General features: G+C 42.2%; 1 protein-coding gene across 8 annotated transcripts in view; it reads right to left on the bottom strand.

Annotated features, from left to right (window-relative positions):
• The window catches only part of nrxn2b (neurexin 2b), a 488,522-nt gene that overhangs the window by 320,092 nt on the left and 149,104 nt on the right, over positions 1 to 19,326 (bottom strand). For 4 of the 8 annotated variants that reach the window (XM_076033937.1, XM_076033938.1, XM_076033941.1 and 1 more), the window contains exons 4-5: positions 15,760 to 16,061; positions 3,257 to 3,280 (exon numbers count right to left, since the gene is read on the bottom strand). In XM_076033937.1, the coding sequence (XP_075890052.1) occupies positions 3,257 to 3,280; positions 15,760 to 16,061 (326 nt within the window). The remainder of the gene's footprint in view (positions 1 to 3,256; positions 3,281 to 15,759; positions 16,062 to 19,326) is intronic. The other 4 variants (XM_076033939.1, XM_076033942.1, XM_076033936.1 and 1 more) reach the window with 1 other exon arrangement.

Consider the following 19,326-nt stretch of genomic DNA (forward strand, 5'->3'; position numbering starts at 1 on the left):
AGGTGCTCAGGCATGAAAGGGGAGGATGTTTCAGGAAGGCAACACGGACAAAGGAAAGGGTCCTAAAGGTGGACTTTGATAGATGCCTGGCAGCTTGTCATTGAGCATTTAAGGGGCCTTGTGTATTGTAGAAGTTCCAGCAGTAAATATGGAATCAGTGATTTGTTGACCCAAACCCCTGGATCCTGTGGCTTCTCGTCCAGGTCCAAGACAGAAAAGCTAACGAACTGAGGAGCATCGGGAGGGGTGAGTAGGGTTTTTGGCAACAGTTGCCAAGATGCAGTTGGGGAGGTTGGAAGGGGGAGTAATTTGATTTGTGCCAAGAATATTTCAAAAAGTTGTGAAAGGGGGGTGAACAAAATTGGTTAGTATTTTTGTCAGTAAGGGGAAGTCAGACACAAAAATGGTTGTTAGTACAGTTACAACGAAGGTTTGATTCAAACAGTAGATTAGTAAAGTTTTAGTAAATTTAGTCGCAAGTGGTATGTGAGGATTCTTTAAAAGTCCTCTGCAATTTGATTGCTCAAACCAGGTCCAGATTTGAACCAATGTGTTATCATGTGACCAGGGTTTGTTTTGGTTAAAAGGAAACAACATGAACTCATCCAAGCCAACAGGGGATTGAAAGGGGGAGGGGACACAGACAAGCCATGCGCTCGAATGGGATGATAGGAAGGGCGGGGGGATGGGGGGAGGGTGGTCATTTCATGAGACAAAACACTGCTATTAAACAAAGAGACGGAAAAATAACATCTGGCAAGATGCAGCAAATGGGAAGGTGTTGGAAAAGTAATGGCAGGGCACCACATCACCACACAAATGGGAGAAAAAGAGGGAAGACTTTCAATGTGTGTGTTTTTTTTAATATGGAAGCAACAGAAGAAAGTTGTCATGGCAGGTGTACTGAGGGATGATATGATGTGAAGCTGCAGCCAAGAGAAGCATGCAAAAAGGGTAGAGGATCACTGAATAACTTTAGAAGGTATGAGGGGGGGGGGGGTAAGGTCAATGTTTTCAATCACATATGAAATTTATGGAAATGAGAGGGATTTTTAAAGAATGGGAAAAATTAAGGGGAGGACATCCCCATCTTGGTGAAGAGAAAACTTTCTCCCGGTGATTGCGTGTAATATCTCACCGCCTTGGCCGAGATGTGTACTTGAGCTCAGTCATCATCCTTTGGAGGAAATTTGCCACATTTTCCCACCCTGATGTTCCAGTTTGAAATTGTTCCATCACTTTTATCTGAATCCTGATCAGATATGAGCTATTTGCACACTTGCCTCAGCTTTTTCAAAGCTCATACATTTTGATGGATTGGGAAGATTTATTTCGTGGGCCATCAATCGTCTATTCAACAAGAAAATGAAAAGTGTCCTCCCGCGTTACTTTTTCCGCTGTTTGTGTCAGCAAGATATGATGTGAGGTCATTATTCATTTTAGTTAGTTCATTTTAAAATTAAACCAAGATAAGTAATTTGCAGGGGGCGGGGGGGAAGAAAAATAAATAAATAAAAGAAAACAACAGAAAAAACGTGTGGGTCAGTGTTATATGGCCATATTATCTGAATTTGGATAACAGATATATGTATGTATATATTTTCAACAAAATATATACATATACATATATGCAGAATGTATCTTCCAGAATACATTTAGAATAAATAAAATTGGGAATAAGGTTCATTATTTTCATGCAAGGTGTGAGGCCAGTAAATAATAAGAAATATAAGTTAGTGTTAGTGTTAATGAGGGGTTAATCGCACACAAGTCAGTTTTCCCAGGCAGGGAGATTTCAAGTCTGGGCCAAGGAGCATACAGCTATCGTTAAAAGTCCAGTGAAAGCTTCATTGCTTTACGATAAATGCAGTGATCGGAGGATGTACATGTTTGTTAAGTTCACAGTTTCTCAATGTCAAGGTGACAGTTCCAAGTGATATGTGTTCTAGGATAAAATATACCCCACATCTCGCTTTCCTCCCAGCCACGCTAACTCAGAGAGGGGAAATGCCATAAGCCCTTCTGAGGACATCATTCTCATTCATTGAGCTCTAATAGTTGAGCAAGGCTGAATACTCACTCATTATTATTTTTTTTAAATATTGCAAAAAATAGTCTGCTATTGATTTGTCAATATTGAGATGGAGATAATATCTTACCATGAGGTTTTGATACATTTAGGAGTGTTCCCCCCCCAAAAAAAACCCTAAAAAAACCCCACAAAAAAACATTAGCGTCAAATTTGTGGAAATAAATGTTCCTGGGATTTTTCATAAAGCAGTTTTTTATGTTTTATTATCTCTTTTTTCCATAATGGGCTTTCATTATTACTTTAAATTCAATTGCTGCACCCGAGTTCAAAGGGACAACAACCACATTAAAGCACTTTAGTAAGTGAGTGAACGTGCGAGTGCGAGAGAGACCGTGTTCAGGTGCAGGTCTGGGAACAGCTCCATCTCCATCATAAATCAAGCTGAGGCCACTAATGGGATCAAACCCTCATTTGAGGCCTATTTTACAGTGAAGGCTTTGGCCACTAAATCAGGAGCTGTAAATACTCTTCATGACTCCATAAAACACAGGATGGCAAGCCCAGATAGCAGGTCGCTCCATTACACCCTGAACAGGTCCAACTGGGGCAACATAGTCTACATGCTGCCATCTTTTTAATGCTCTTTAACTGCCAGAGATTCTGACCATTTTTACTATCTTTCACTGGAATTTTATACTTTTTTTTTTTTCCTGCCTGGGAACTCTGCTTCATACGCCACCTTCAAGGGTTTCATTAAAAAAAAAGTAGAAAAGAAAAAAAGAAAACAAAGTGTACTTTTTTTTTGAAAACTCAAATGACAAAACATATTGCATTGTGATTCTTTATTTCTTCATACGGAGAAGATGTTAAAGTAAAATGGGACACAACAAATTACTAAACCAATGGGGTCAGAAATCAAACTGCAAAAATTTCAAAATCTAAATTTCTGTAACTTTTTTGAGACCTCTTTGGATGACGACGCAAAATATTGTCAGGATAGAGGGGACTGGATGGCAATAAAAAAAATTATAAAAACATATATATATAGAGAGAGAGGGCTGAAAGAAAACAAAAAGAGTGGTGGAATTCTTTGACTACCTTGGAATTGATGGCGGATACTTTCAGTAAAAGCAAACAAAATAGAAAGAGGTAACGGAAAATCCAGGGCAAACCAAAGTATAAGACAATTAGAATGATATCTACCATATAATGCAGTATGTTTACCATAGCGTGTCCAATGCCTGCGTGCTTCAGGAGAAAACAGGGGAAGGAGAAAGAAAAAAAAATAATAATGACAAACCTTAAACTCAAAAATATACCTGAGCCCCCAAAAAGGTTTGAAAGAAATTTCTTTCGAAAGAAATTTCGAAAGAAAAAAAAAAAAAAGAAAACAGCTTCTTCTTTAAACAGCAAAATAAACAAACAAAAAACTGCAATCCGAAAATCTCTTTTTCTATTTTTCCATAGAAAAGAATCCAAATAAAGAAATAAAGAAAGCAACTGTATACAGTTTTACATTGAAATAAATCTTAACAAAAGGTAACGGTTAAAGGATAACAATACATTTGTTAGTATGTAAGTCGCAAAGTTAGGTAGAAAAAACAACAAATGGTTCACATTCCGTGATGACACAGTGTTAGTCGTAGAAATTATAAGAAACAAAAGTAAGGGAAAGGAAAATTCACCAATGAAATTGGAAGAATTTGGAAAGCTTGCTGTTAGTAAAAAAGATACAAGAGTTAGCAAATCAATTTCCACAGAGGCGGTTTGAATAGTTTGATGGGGGTTTGTTTGGAGCAGATAGGGGGAGGAGGAAGAGGAGGAGGAGGGAGAGCAGTCGAGGTGTTCTCTGAAAGAAGCTAATCTGGGTTTGACTGCTAGTTGGGACGAGCCTGGTAGGTATGGCGGCCTGTCTTTAGGGCTGGTTGGAGTCAAGAAGCACGAGTGACGAGTGCTCATTAAGGGGCTTGTGAATACCTAGTGATGAGAAGGTACACACAGATAAACCCTCATGGTAGCGCCACTGTACCCCCACCTCCCCATTGCCTGTATCGAGCAACGTTATGATGAATTTATTTGTTTTTTAAGAAAAGAAAAAAATATATGATATATTCATTGTGCTCCTCTAATAAAGACAATTTGGTTCAACACCACAGGATCCTAGAAGAGAGAAATGTGTTAATTCAGACATTCAAGCATTTTTTCAAAGTGCTGGAACTTCCTGTTGAGAAAAAAAATGAAAATCATTACATGGAAATATATTGGCTGCAACGCCCATGGTGCAACCCTCCTCTGTTACCTGTGCATTAAAATCAGTTTTAACGACGATGACTCCCATTAAATTGAAAATTTAAATTTAAAGCATTTTTTGGTGGAAGTGGTATAGGAGCATGAGAACATGTTTCTTGTTGAGGTTGCAAATTTCAAACTGGTTTCAATTTGGTTTGTGCGTAATAAACTGCAAATTCTGACACACCTGGACTTTTTTTTTTTGACATGAAGCTTAAACAAATGAAAGCACGCAACAGATGGTGTGTCTACAGATGGCTGAAACCTTGTGACAGACTGGTCGGTAGGTGTGCTTCTGTGAGGAAGCGAATCCTGCGCGCTGGTAGTTGCAGACTGTGTGGGAGTCTAAGTGGCTTCTGTAAACAAAGTCCTCCCTTTGGAGCTCACTGGCCATTTCGAAGCTATCAGCACACCCACTCTGGGTCGAAGGTCATGATATATTGCTGACACCAGTCACCTATTCTTCTTAATCCATTATCAGAGTAAGTAAGATTCAGTGGTGGGTGTAAAATTTTATACACCTACATTAGAAATGCACTGCCTCCTGTGTCTCAGAGTGAATAAACCCAGGTAACACAAAGAGCAGATAAATAAAAGAATGCTCCAGCAGCTGGAAAATGAAAGTGATTAATTTAGACAATGCACCCTTACAAAGGCGACAATGGCTGTTGGTTATTTGGAACAGACTCATCTGCTGTAACAGCAGAGGAAAAGAAATTAAGAGGTTGCTTGAATCCAACATTTTTAGTTATCTGAGTTTTTTTTTTTTTAAATCCCTTCTGGGTATTTCATGTCTGGATGATCAGTTCACTGACAGAACAGCCTCGGGATGGATATAAAAAAGGGGGAAAAAATCCTTCATTAACAACTGATGATCCTTGGAATGACATGAAAAAATGATGACAGTCAGTGAAAGGATGGGCGGGAGAGATTACATTTGGTTTTCAGGCACAGAGTCTCCACATAATCTTGCATGAATAGCTAGTCATGAGCTGGGCTGTATAGCTTTGAGAGCGAGTATAAATATGTGCAGAAACTGGAAGGCAAGAATTTTCTGTGCAAGCTCATATGAAATTTTCTCCTTAAACTCCTGCTTCGTTTTACTTCCTTTATGAAATCAGGGGACGTAGTAAGGACTTCATTTTTGTCTATTCTTTTCTGTCATTGTCAACAATATAATTTTTGCAGGAACAAAAATCTGAAGTGTGGTGGGACATTGCAGTCAACTCTAAAGACTTTAGATGCTGTCGCAATGCAATACAGTACTGCAAACATCAACCCACCTATGACAAGTGTGAATGTGTGATTGTGGGGTAAAAACTCCTTTGGAAATAAGCTCCATCCTTTAAAGGGGAATCCAGAGTGCAAAGAGCATAAAAATAGACCGGAAGACTTATTTCCATCCCCCTGATTTCAGTGACTTTTTGCAAATCCCCTTCCTCGTGTACTTGTTTTAACTTTGCCTCAAACCAAACAGGCCCGGAGCCCCTGCTGCGCCAGCCCAAACGCCCCCGCTGTAATTGACCCATGTGGGAAAATGTAGGCTGTGGATGCCGATGTTTGCAGATGGAAGATAAAACTCAGTCATGTAAACAACCACAGGGCCTGACAAACAGCGTTTGTATCTGTCTGCTGGGCTCCCATGGTCCTGGGGAATCATTACACGTTACATTCTGGGAGGCGGGTTGGTAGAAAAAAAGAGCTAATGCAGTAAGCTTGCAGATTTCATGTCAAGGATTAGAGAAAGTACGACATTTAAGCGTGTGCTCGACCAAATAATATGGAGCACAACATGGAAAAATTGCTAAATCCTTGGATAATTTTTTACAAATGGTAAAAAAGCCAACACGAAGAGTTGGTAAACTGAATACAACATCTGGGATATTGAGGGAACTTCCAATTAAGTTAAGGGGTTGGTCATGTTACCAGAGTCCATGCTGTTTGTACAATAGTCAACGTCACAACGGGAGAAACTGTGATGAGGTACAATTCAAAACAAAACTCTTGCCTGATCCAGCAGTGAGTGCGTAGCAAAAGCATTTTGTTCACTGGTAAAAGACTTCAATTCAGTTTTTGATGTTCTTCTATTTTCAATGAAAATGCAATCTTTTTTTTTTTAACATTAAGCTTCACAACTTTAAGTAGCTGTTCTTCTTTCTTCTGTGTTTTTTTCAGCAGAGTCTTGCTTTTGTCACAACTTCACCATAAAGGCAGAATTAATTGAATATCAAGACTGGATGGTAATGTTTTGTTTGGAAGCCTAGCAAGATAGATGAGTTGTATTTCCAAATTGAAAAGTGAGTGATTCCTGTTCTTATATACTTGTTGCAGTTAAGCTAAAATCACTTCTCGGCACTCTATGATAAGCTGAATATATAAGGACAATAATGACATCATTTGTGAGAATGATCAGTGACACAAATCAGTTCCTAATCATCAATCAAACCAAGGGGCTTGATTTCCCCCAGTAACCTCCAGCTTTAGTCTTTAAAGATAAAATATGATGCTGACTGTCTGGAAGGAGATGATGTAATTTGTCACCAGATGAAACTTTAATGTTCTGAATAGATTAGTAGAGAGATGTATGCCAGTTGTAACTATGCTTCTTAATATTAAAGTTTTTCCATGACCCTGAGTGCAGCAGAACCTGGAATTGAAAATGAATGATTATTAATCTTTTATACACGGCAGTAACAAGAATTTGTGTACAGCAGGTGAGGCTAAGAGTCCACGGATGATTGTGTCGCACAGAGGGAAGGCCAGGTTTCAGCCTACACAGCCTTTACAGGTCGATTCAATCCCGTGTCCATCGCAGTTTACTGCAGTTCAGACATGTCCGTCCTCTTCCAGACTGGACAGGAGCGGAAAAAGGCGGACGGAGCTCGAGGTGATTAATAAATGTCACTGCAATTATGAAAGAGAAAAATCCAATAAACATTGTGTGATGTCTTGTTTATGGACCACAGGTGTCAGAACACTGAGGGCGGTGAGAGGAAGTAGAGCGGCTGCGGCAACAGTTGCCGTGGACTTAAGTTTCAAAGATTTTAAAGTGTTGAGAGTGCAGTTTGTAAGGGATTTCCAATAAACCACGCAAAAGGTGACTATGTGCATCTAACTGTCCAGTGCACCAAACCACATGGTAACGTGGAACTGACACCATTTAGATTTTTCTCTAGAGTTTGCCCTGTGCATGTTTGGCCAAGACACAGTGATTAAATGAAGTAGCTGTCCTTTGTTAAAGGCACATTATACCCATTTTCAGATCATTATTTTTTCATCATGCACTCCAGTGGAGCACGTTCATAGGATTAATTATGAATAAATAAACGCAACACCAGCAAATAGATCTCCAGTGAGAGTTCCTAACAACCTGTGAGAGCCATCAGTACCACCTGTGACCTCACTAAGGGATGTATCGTTTGTTGAATTGTCTGAGTGCAAGTAAACATTTATGAACGAAAGATAGAAACAAAGATGGGCTTTTCATTCTCTCATTTCAGGGGAGTTCATTGACAAGCCAGAGACATATTAATGTTGGAAAGTGCTTGGAGAGCAGATCTGTGAAGATCGTATCAAAAAAGGACTTAGAATTTTGAGGAAAGAAACATTGTAAAGGAAACCAAAATTTCAAAATGGACAATAGAAAACAAATCAATCAGCTTAGCCAGTCACGTCATAGTAGCTAATGGTAATGTGGACAGTTAAAAATTGGAACACATTGTCTAATATGGGATCTTAGCATAACTAACAGATAGGTAGATAGACACATAGATACTGTAGATAGACAGATAGAGAAAGGGTTGCACTGCAGCTGCACAGGGGCAGAGAAGCAGGTTCTACGGTGGTATGAACTGCATGAACAACTGCCAAATGCAACTTCCCCGCCCTTTTGGACTACTACAGCAGCTGATGCAGAGAAAAGGCTACCTGCATCAGGTGGTCTGGTCAACACGCACACAGCGTGCACCCCTCTGGCTTCAGGAGGATGGTCAACATGCTGACACGCTGTCAAACATTTTTTTATTTCCTCTACTCTTGACAGACAGGTTTCTTCCTTTTCTTTTCTTTTTTTTTTCCCCAGAAAGGTCCACTGAGTAGTCTGGTCTTCATAACAACGTAGTGTTAAATCCTTAACATTCATCCATATCATAGTTTCAAATGTATGGAATATAAAGATTTTTATGTGCATACCTTTAAGACAGGTTTCTTTTGATGATCAGGAATCAGTGAAGAAGTAAGCAGCAGCTGAGAACATGTTGAGGTGCTTCAACTTTTTCCTGCGTGCTAATTTACCAAAGCTTTGCGTGCAGCTATTTTGTGATCTTTATATTCAGAGCCCTCCCCAGCTCTGTCTCACATGCATTTTATTATCCGTTTCCATCCCGTGAATGCGCTAATGCTGCGTTTGTTATCTGATTATAGGTTTCTGAAGCACAGGGATGAATAAACATGAAAGTGCCTGAGCAGGTAGTGGTAAATGAAGATGATGCGTGATTGAGTGTAGGAATGCAGGCAGATATGCTAATGTGGCGGAAATGGGATGCAAATGAGGCGTTTTCCTTCCCTCAGATGCACAGCCAGACACTCTCAGCACGGGTATTAAACAGCCAGGGCTGTGCTTTTTTTTGCAAAAGGTGTGTGCAGTTCAGTTAATTTACAGGGAGAAGTTGTGTTTCAGGTGCTGACCTCTGATTCACGTCAGGGGAAAAGCAACGGGAGGACGTGATGATAATTAGAGGCGTAATAGACAAGGCATCCTGGGTTCACATCTCCAGTCTTGCACAAACACTCAGCTCTATGACCTGTTTGCTTGAAGTGCAACAGCAGGCAGTTGGGAATATTTATAATGTCATTGACAATAAACCGAAAAAGGATCACAGCAGTGTTAGTGCGCCATCATATGAACAGCATCGCACCAATCCACTACTCACTCGAGCCCTGAATAGAATTTCCTGCTGCTACTGTGTGTGTGCCTTGCCGCACGAATCCGCTGAGCACTGTGGGTGGCACCCTTAATTTGGCCACAAGGGGATCAGTCAGTCGTGAGGGTAAGCACACCATGCTTGCCTTTTTCGGAGGCATGGTTGTAATTCTCAGGGTGCTTGAAAGGAGAGCATCAACGACATTTCTAAAAAAAAAAAAAAAAAATAGCAAGTCACTGTGAACAAAATAAGCATATTCTTTTTTATTAGTGTTGTTTCTTTTTTAAAGTTGGTTGTGCGCATGACCTGGGTAAAAGTGTTGATCCAAGCTAGAACTTCGAAGCTGTTTTCTGCCACCATCAATCCATTGACTAAAAAAATGGAGGAGGAGAAAAAGTGGCCTTGTGGGGGTCGAAGGGGCTTAAATGGCCTCCACGCAGAAAGCGGTGGTATGTAGAACAAAGTATGTGGAGATGTGCAAAGGGCTTAAGAACTACCTTCACTCTCTGTGGTTTTTGTGGTTGGTCGTACCTGACAGCAGACAATATTAGCAGGGCACTATATGTTTCAAATACTGCCTAGAACCTTCACTTCAGAAACCCTATTGAGATCATTACTTCACGAAACGGTAACAGAAAATATGAAAAGGGTTAATTCATCCAGTGAGGACAATTTGCTACCCAACAGTACATTGGACTACACCGTTGCTAAGTGACAAGCTGGTGGGAAGAATGGCCGACAGAGAGGCAGAGGGAAAATGGAGGGAAGGAGGAGTGGCAGACAAACTGAATGGAATTCCACATTTAGTGGTGTCGGGTTGGAAAGAAGGGGAGGGAGAGGAAGGAGATTCATTTCAGCCATTCACACCTCTCTTTTGCAAAAGGTTGAAAAAAAAGTCTGAACATGTGACAGACTCAAAGGTGGAAAGAAGGACAAGGAGTGCAAAGGGAACACCCTGCCAGTCAGGGACTGAGAGAAGGAGGGATTGACAGTCTTATTCTGTCCTCTTACATGGGATAAAAACCATCCTGTAGCAACATTCCCTTTTATTTATAATTCCCACCCCAAAAAAAAAACCATGATTAGCAACATGGATTACAGCACATCAGCTGCCGCATGCTGAATGAATGCTTTAAATCCCAACAGTAAATGTGGAAATGCCTCCTTTCATGAGGCATTACGTGTTCAGAAGATCACATGCCACGCCGAAGATCGTACGGCGCTAATAAATCGTCAGTGAATCTCCCTGATGAATTTCTCGCAGCATGACGGCAACTCAGCCTTGACAGCATCAGCCTTTCCCTTTTCAAATCACAGCTTTTCATTCTGGGGTGGAAAGTCACTCCTCTCGGTTTTATGTCACTCGGCTGTGCTTATGCGTCTGCAGAACCTCCCAACAGTGGATGGGATGGTGCGTTCAGGTGCAGCGTGAGAGCACAGCAGCGCCTTTAATGTTAGCGGCACTCAGCTAGCTGGCAGCAGCTCGTGCTATGTAACTGCATGAGACGTGTCGAGGTTGGAGAGCGTCGTGGATTTGATGGTGTGTGTGCGTGTGAGAGAGAGTGTTCAACTGAAAAACGAGACTTGCCTTATAGGGTTGTATCTGCGGTTGTGTGGCTGTAAAGTCTTTGCGTGTTTTATGATCCACTGTCAGCTGTGAGGGGGCTTCCCGCGCCTCAGCTGCGCTGTGGATTTAGTATCATTCGTCTCCGTCATCTAAACTTCAATGTGAAATCCTATATTGTACATGTTTGTTATATAGTTTTCTTGATATTTCAATATACCAACATGATTGGCTTCTTTGATAAAACTAAGTTTGTTTATTGTTCCCAGGGGATTTTACATGGATACTTTAAGGACCTTCACTTACCACCCTCAATATTTTAACCTCTATCTTATTATCTATCTATCGTCAGTCTAGGGATAGTGAAACAAATAACCCACAGTCCTGCAGCTCAATGCAGCTTCACAGATAAATGAAATATACCCTTTAAAAAATGCTGTGGAGCCACAGTGGAAATGGAAAGTATTGGAACTGTATGTGACCTTTTTCGAACTTGCTCCAGATGCAGATCAAGGCCTGCCCTTTCATGCTGAACTCCGGGCTGACAAATGAGTCTTCAAGTGTCCAACACACTAAATACATGGACTATCCGTTGGAGCCATCCATTAGTCCAGCGGCGACAGCCAAGGTCTAATTATACAGAGGGATGTGTGCACAGAGATGGGAGAGAACGTAAATACTCTCAGACGGAGGATAAAGAGTAGGACACCAAAGGCATGTCGGCAAGACATGAAATAGGAAGGAAAGGGTAGCGGTGATACCAAAGGTAAAGCAGCATTACAAAAGTGCCAGGGTCTTTCTTGAAATACAGTCGGGACACTCGCCAAACTTCTTTGACGGGGAGAAATTTAGAGTCTTTTGGTTGTAAAGTTGCTTTGGGGAAATTCAACAAAAGAGAGCTTTTTGTTCCTCGTGTTTGTAGTCGAGGATAAACCATCTCTCTCCCCGCACTCCACCCATCCTCAGATATTCCTTTAGTCTCAGGCAACAGCGCTGCACTTCATTTAGCACTCTGTGTCGTGGAGCGCTCACTCTCTCTTGCTGCTCCCTGTGAACACGCAGACGCACATATAAGCGCGCACTTCCTCCCTCCTGACAGTGGCTCTCATATTTCCTTTGACTGCCTACGCTGCCCTGTGGGACGCAAGTGCCTGTTAAGCTCACCGTTAGGTCACTGTGATGTCACTGCCACTGCACATCAAGGCAAGTCATGTCCTGCTAAAACGCCGCCGTGATGGGGATTACTCTCTGTGATTCCCAATGGGTTGGAAGTCATCATCCCACGTGTGTATGCATTCCATCCAAGCGTGGCCAAAACAACAACGGCCTAACGCAAGGGCGATGACGTGTTTTAAGGGGTCCGGCAAGTCCAACTGCTACAACTCCGGTGAAGTGGTGTCAAATGTGCTCATTGTAAACAAAGCCCACGTATTCTTTGTTAACCTCCTACTTTCAGCAACAGACCATTAAGAGTAAATATCTTCAATGAAGTTCATGACGATCCTTGGCTATCTTGTACCGTTCGCACTGAATGAGGAATAAAACTCGACTGCAGTGGCGGCTGTTTCTGTGCGCAGGTTGAAAACACAATGTTCTGGCAATTCTAGAAGCCAGTAGAGAAAACTGATAACTTCTCTCAGAACCTGTGGTTTGTACTTGCTCTCCTGCCTGTGCGCAGCTCACGCAGCCTGATTGATTGACTTTAATTCACTATTAAAGCACTAATGGGTTTTGAGTGCAATAACAGTGGCGCCAGTGGCTTTGGTGTCTCTTCTCGGTATTCAGAGTGAAATTATAGTTGATTTTTCCAGTTGTCAATGCTAAAAATACTCTGCAAAACAAAAAAACGAGACTGGATTTTTTATTTATTTATTTATTTATTTATTTTTTCTTGTCTGCAGGGTATTGGTGTAAGCTCGGACACATTGAGAAATATCACTAAATCAATACGTATTCAACATACAACAGTGTTCAAAAAGAACATGTTATCTCATTTAGTTGCTTTTTGGCCTTGTATTGACAGAATTGTCTTGCATGTCCATTGACTGCAGGCAATTTCACAGTTAATATTTGAGCTATTTTCACAATGTGCTATGTTTGGCACTGTGTGCTGGATATGTATATGTATATATTCCCGAGACACTCCATGTTTGGGTGAGCGTTTCCATCATTGTCTTTGCCCTTGCTCCTTCTGGAGTGTGTTAAGAGAGAGAGAGTGCGTAATCCCAGAGGAAAAGGATGACTGGAAACACTGAAGTCTACAAGATTGGCAAGATGGTAGATCATGTCAGGGAGAGCAAAGGCGGAGGGGCGGTGATCCTACAGAGCAGGCGCGCAGGCGCGCACGTGTGTGAAATCAAAAAAGGTGAAAGCAAGTGTCCTTGCCTGTCTATCAAACATAAACCACGAGGATTAGCCGAAGCCTTCGAACGCAAGCAGCTTTCCACACATTGACCATGCAGTGCCAGCAGACGCCACCAAGGGGAGCTCTGAATCTGTAGTGACTTGTCAGCACTTGCACTTCTTCCCACTCCTCCCCTTTCTTAGCTTTCCCTTGGCAGCGCCTCCGTATTACCTCACCTAATTCTGTCTGCTTCATTTTATCCCGCACAAAGCTGACAAATTCATACGTTTTGTGGAGGGAGACGGCAAAAACACCCATTTACAGACAGAGATAGAGTGCGAGTCTGACTCATGAATGCATGCAGACTTCACCTATTTTGGGGTGTAGTGATGCACGGCACTGCAGGGGTCATTACGGACAAAACAAACACGAGGATTGGGAAGGCTGAGACCTCTTCTGGAGCTGCGTGTTTTTCCAGGATTTTTAAGATTTCATTTCAACTTTTAATTGAACAGAAAGAGACATTTTTTTTATTTTGTTGTGTCCTGTTTTTCCAATATTAAAGATCCAGTCTTGTGCAAATAATTCACTCTTACTTTGCCTTTCAATGTACCCCCCAGAAACGAGAAAAGCAATTCCTTTTTCTTCAGAACGGATGTGCACAGTTTCCCAGAAATTAGTATTTTCTGATGTCACGAAGAGCACTGACACCTCTCTGGGTTTGTGATAACATTCCCAGCTTCCGAGACCACATGTGGCTGCCTTGTGCTTGTTCCCTTCCAAACAGTTCATTGGTACAACAAAAGATTGGTTTTGCCAGGGATTTTGCAGGAAGCTGTTAACAGAGGGCTAAATACACTATTTAGTTTAGTTTAGTATTATATATTTAGTTCTATGCTTTTTGATTTTTAAACTAATCATTCAAGGCTGTTCCACCAGCATCCAAAGGGAAACAAAATAAATCACTTCAATAAAAATATCTAAAAACTGGAAAAATATGGGACCTTTGACAGTAAATATCATACAATAAATATTTTAAATATACACTCTAAGAAGGCTAAGTTTACATTTTTTTTAAATCTCAAATATAAATATTCACCTTGTTCCAGCCATCGATCCATCCAAGGTATTATTTGGCACATTACACAAGTGTATATTTTTTTATTTATCAAATTATAATTTATTAATCCTCACAACAATTCAATGAGGCTTGTGTGCATTCAGTGCAATGAGAGGGACTGCAGAAATGCATGCAAGTTCTGTGGTGCCCAAAGCGAGCAAAGGCACATCGATCAGGGGGGCGGGGGGGGTATCAATCTGGCAATAAACACGGGTCAGAGGTGGTCAACGGCATCAATACATCTCCACTTGTGCCTCTCGGTGGGGGAGGGGAGAAGTTAGTCTGGCGTAAATCTACAGAGCTCTTTAACACGTTGGCTGCCTGTTCAGTCAATTCTAGCCATCCTTTGGGGATTCCAGCTGTTGTGTGATAAGATGCTGGTTGGTTTTGGGTCATGTCACAGACGAAAGTGAATTTTAAAGCAAAGAGGAAATATCAAAGGAGTCATTTCAGAAGGAAAAATGCATGACTTATGCACTGTTAAGACGTATTTTGTAGCTTTCTGGGTGTCACAAGTGTTTAACCTCACCCAATACTATTATTGGGCTATTTCCATGACACTGTTACGAAAAGAAAAGTTGGATTTCTTTTTTTTTGTTTGTTTTGCCACAAACTTCTGAGGTTGTTCTTCTTGCAGGCCTGGACAAAATCACTTGCTGTACCATTTGTGCTAATGCATTCCCATCGTTTTTTGTTTTTTTTTTTGCATTCAGGACCACTTACAGGACCCATTATTAGGTCTGACAAGCCATTCGTTCCAATTACAATTACCACGAAAATGTTAAGAAGTAAGCAGAGCCACTGTAAGTGAAATTGATTGTATCTCATTGGTGTCTGCAGCTATCAACTGAAGACCCAGACACGACCAGCAAATCAGTACTCAGTGTCTGCCTGCACTTAGTGCTTTGCTGTTTGCCCATATATGTAAAATAGGGAGGGGTTACAAAACAAGTTAGAATGTAAAAAGCCACCACCCCACATTTGTGTAATTAAATATCTCTGGTTAAAGGCTTCTAACGATTGGTTGGGTGATTTACTTTAAATGAGATTAAGTGCATTGTCACCTTTGTTAAATCAGGGTGCATCACACATTTGTAGAGCAAACATTCTAAGCAGAAACCCCTCTTCACCTATTCAGAAAAAATATGGTAAAGGAGCAAACACCCCATCGCTCAACTGCAGCGTGTGGTCCGACGCCGACCTGTAAATAAGTGGATATTTAGTTCTTATAAAAAAAATAAGAAAATAAAAAAAACACAGAAAATGGAAATTGAGGTAAAATCCCAGCCTCCTTGTTCAACAGCAACCTAAAAAAATAAAAAATAAAAGCTTATATTTAGCAACAGTGTGAACAACAGAAGAGAAGAGAAACAAGACAGGACAAGAGAATTTCTGTTCAAAGAGGTCAGAGCAGCGGAGGTGCTGTGCCTGTTGAACTGGGGCACCGCATGGACAGTGTCAGCCATGGACCGCTCCCGGAGTGCTTACCTGCCGCAGGTTGCGAGTGACGCGCACGTCATGCCAGGCATTGTCGTTGAACTTGCCGTTGACGGGCTCCACCAGAGCCTCGAACGCCCCCGAGCCCAGGTTGATGACCAGCCACACGGCTCCGCTCTTCAGCGAGAGGTTGACGTAGTCTGCCGACTTGCCGGTGTGAAGCATCAGGCCGTTCCGTTGCAGCGTGCGGAAGGAGAGGGTGATCTCGTCCGTGCTGCTCTGGATGGGCGTCAGCGACAGGTCGTAGCAGAAGAACTCGTTGCCCTTGAAGGTGGCTACCGACTCTTCCTTCCCTGAGAAACACATGAAAAATAACGCTGAGTTAGCAAAGTGGATAAACAAAAACAAACTACCAAACAACTTTTTGCAAAGTTGAAGAGCTGTTAAGTCCTTGCACCAAGCTGACTGGAGCCATGTCAAATGATTAATTACCCCCCAAAAAATCCATAACAACCAGCACGTTTAGCCCTCTGTTTGCAGCCCCATGCTTAAACCAATGCTGATTTCCCATCCATTCGGAAAAGGGTGACAACACGTCAACAGCAAGGCAGTCTGGGTATGAAAGAGACAGATATGGCAAGGAGCCCTTTGTGACACCATAAACCAAACCTCTTGTGATGAAATATGCCTCTCTGTGAACTTTATATAAGTCAACTTAAATGCCAGACAGCAGATAAAGCACTGACAGCAGTTCCACTATAGACTAAACTTGAAATTTGCAGTTAAAACGTCCAGTAAACCAATGCAGGAATGACTTGCTTTTAGGGGGGCATAACCAAGAAGCTGTGTTTTTTTTCTGCAGTTCATGGTGGCTTGAATGCAATTCAAAGATTGACGCCTCAAAGCTCCCGTTCACAAAACACATGAGTTGTGCAACACATTCACGTTCTTAATGTCAAGGCATTTTTTCAAAATACCTTAGAGTTGACACAGTAAAACTGCATATGGCAGCCTGGTGGAAAGTAAAAAATCACTTCCCTCCGAACAAAGCAGGCTGGCAACGAGTATGCTTTGAATTCAGGGAGCAACAGTGAGCTGGACGAGGCACAATGTCGAAGCCAGACAAAGTAGATCAGAGGTGCGATTCAAAAGAGGCCAAACGGAGGCGTTGACAACTTTTTATTATTTTTTTTGTGTCCCTGTCAGTCCATCTGCAGCACATGGCCTCCTTCCACCGCAGGGGACCTCTCTCACACGTGGGCAAATCTAAAACAGGCAGAGCGCACAATGGACACATGTCGAACCGCTGGCCAACGGCAGCTGGGGACGACACAGTGTGTATTTGGCAAACACCTGCCGTTGTCACAACAGGAAGAAAAACTGCAGCGGCGCTCGCGACAGCAGCGGTGACACAAGCCAGAGTGTGCACGCTCAAGTCAAACAGCAGGGGGTCGAGCATTCATCGAGTTAAAGTCGGGCTGTTAAGCAGAGTGAATGCATGGAGAAATAAAACACTTACAAAGTGATTTTTGAGTTTGGTAACAGTATTGACAGTATTCAAGACTGATGTGTGGAAGCACTTTGGCCTTTTCCATCAAGAAAGCAGTAAATGTGGCAGATGATTGACTGATGATGACTAAAATGCACAACCACTGCAGGAAGGCGTTGTTCAGGGCTGTGTGCTACATGCACCCTCTCATGCAGCATACTTATACAAACAGTTAAGTCAAAACCTTGTCTCATGACAATGAGAAAACACTACACAATACTTTATTTTTGGAAAAAAACCCAGCATTTTTTGCAACTATGAATGTGTACAGAATAGATCAGTGCAATCAGATCAGTGTTTTTTTAAGTGGGCCAGTTACACCCTCCATAGCCAGATGCTTAATTCCTGGTCAAGGCTGAGGCCTGGAGCTGAAAGGCCTTCCAAGGACAGGTTCCGATCGGTTCTGCTCACCTGATTAAAATGTTTACCTAAATGCCTCAAAGTCAGACTGGGATCTTACTATTGGGACTGTACTATTCAAGTTAAGTCTTTGTTGATTAAATAAATTGTGTCCTCTGTTATGCGGTTTTGCTTTTATTAAATACTGCACTGTGGACGTGTTACCAGGTGCATCCGGGTATCCATCGTCAATGCAAATCAAACAGAGTTTTGAACCGTAAATTATGATCTCAAGTGGCATAAGACATCCAGTTTTCCTTGTTCTCACCTCACCCCTCAGTCTCCTGGGACGCAAAGTCCCAGAGTTGACCTCCGGTAACGAGATTTGAGGGGCTAAAACGGTGAGGGGAGGTGGCCGGGTTCAAACCGCCGGGCCACCTTGATAGGATGGATCATCAAATGCAGTTTATCCTGAAGTCCCATTACAGAAAAATCGCCAAAAGACATCTCTGTGTTTCCCACGGGAGACAAGCTGGAGTCGGTCAGGGGGGGCTGGCCCAGCGGCAGACAGATTGAAAGACGAATCTCTCGAGTGAGCGAGTTTGCCACAGAAGCAATTTGAGGTGGGGAGGAAATTGTGGCGATGGATAATAGTGTGTCATTTTTATAGCGGTGCGCTTTGTTCTGAGATATGACAATGCACGGTTCAACACGCACGAGCCTATATAAGACGAAATTGATTACTGCACTCAATTAACACCAGGCTGCACCGTGGACAGCTTATGGGAAAGAAAAAAAGGAGCCATTAAAGGAGGCAGTGAGAGTCTTGTGCTGAGTGACACGTTCAGTGTCACACGTCTCAAACATTAAAGACTGTGATTGATCTCACTTTGAGGCAGACACAGCCAGATAATATAGGTGCATGCACTAACATGAAAGAAAACATTTTGCCTCGAGGAACGAAAGGGGAGGGGAAGAAACAAGCGACAAATGGAATCCAAATAGCGGCGGCTACTTAAAAGCACATTTTGGCTGAAATTGAAATTTAGTGCAATTGCGACCAAAGTGTCGAGAGAACGCATCAAAGACGGGAGACAGATAAAGAGATGGATGGGGGTGCAGGGGGGGGGGGGGGGGTTAAAATGACACCGAGGACAAAGAAAAAGAAAAGAAAATCCCCCAAGAGCAGCAGCTCCTGGCGGTGCTCGCGCCGCTGATGTAAGAAGAACAAAAGCATACCAAATGGACCGCAGCAACCATTTTCAATTATGTATTAAGTTGGACCCGCTCCCAAAGCATAGGCTGTTAGCGGTAAGCAACAAACAGCTTGTGATTGTTTCCACGAGCTCGCGGAGATGGAGCGGGGAGTGAGGCGTGCAGTGCTGAGAGGCCAGCCCGCAAAACAAAGCAAACAAACCCTCAAACAAACTAACAAACAGACAAACTTTCCTCTGTCTCGTGAGCACAAGGCTGAGAGGAGAAGATATAGCTGGAGAATCACGGGGCGGAGGACTCGGGGTGGGACTGGCTGAGAGTCACCGTCAGGTCTGACAGCGTGGCCACTATGGCACTAAGCCCTGATGCATTCATTGAAACAATACATAACTGAACATTGCTTGCCACATAGCAGAGAATGTTTTCGCAATTCCTTTGGATTCCTAAATTAATGTTGTTTCTTACTAACTTGCTGTTGCCCTCTTACTTCGACAAAACACCCCATGTTATCACTG

This window comes from Nelusetta ayraudi, unplaced genomic scaffold (genome assembly GCF_046127955.1).
Source record: "Nelusetta ayraudi isolate G7.1 ecotype Tasmania unplaced genomic scaffold, CSIRO-AGI_Nayr_v1 ptg000042l, whole genome shotgun sequence".
Lineage (NCBI taxonomy): Eukaryota > Metazoa > Chordata > Actinopteri > Tetraodontiformes > Monacanthidae > Nelusetta > Nelusetta ayraudi.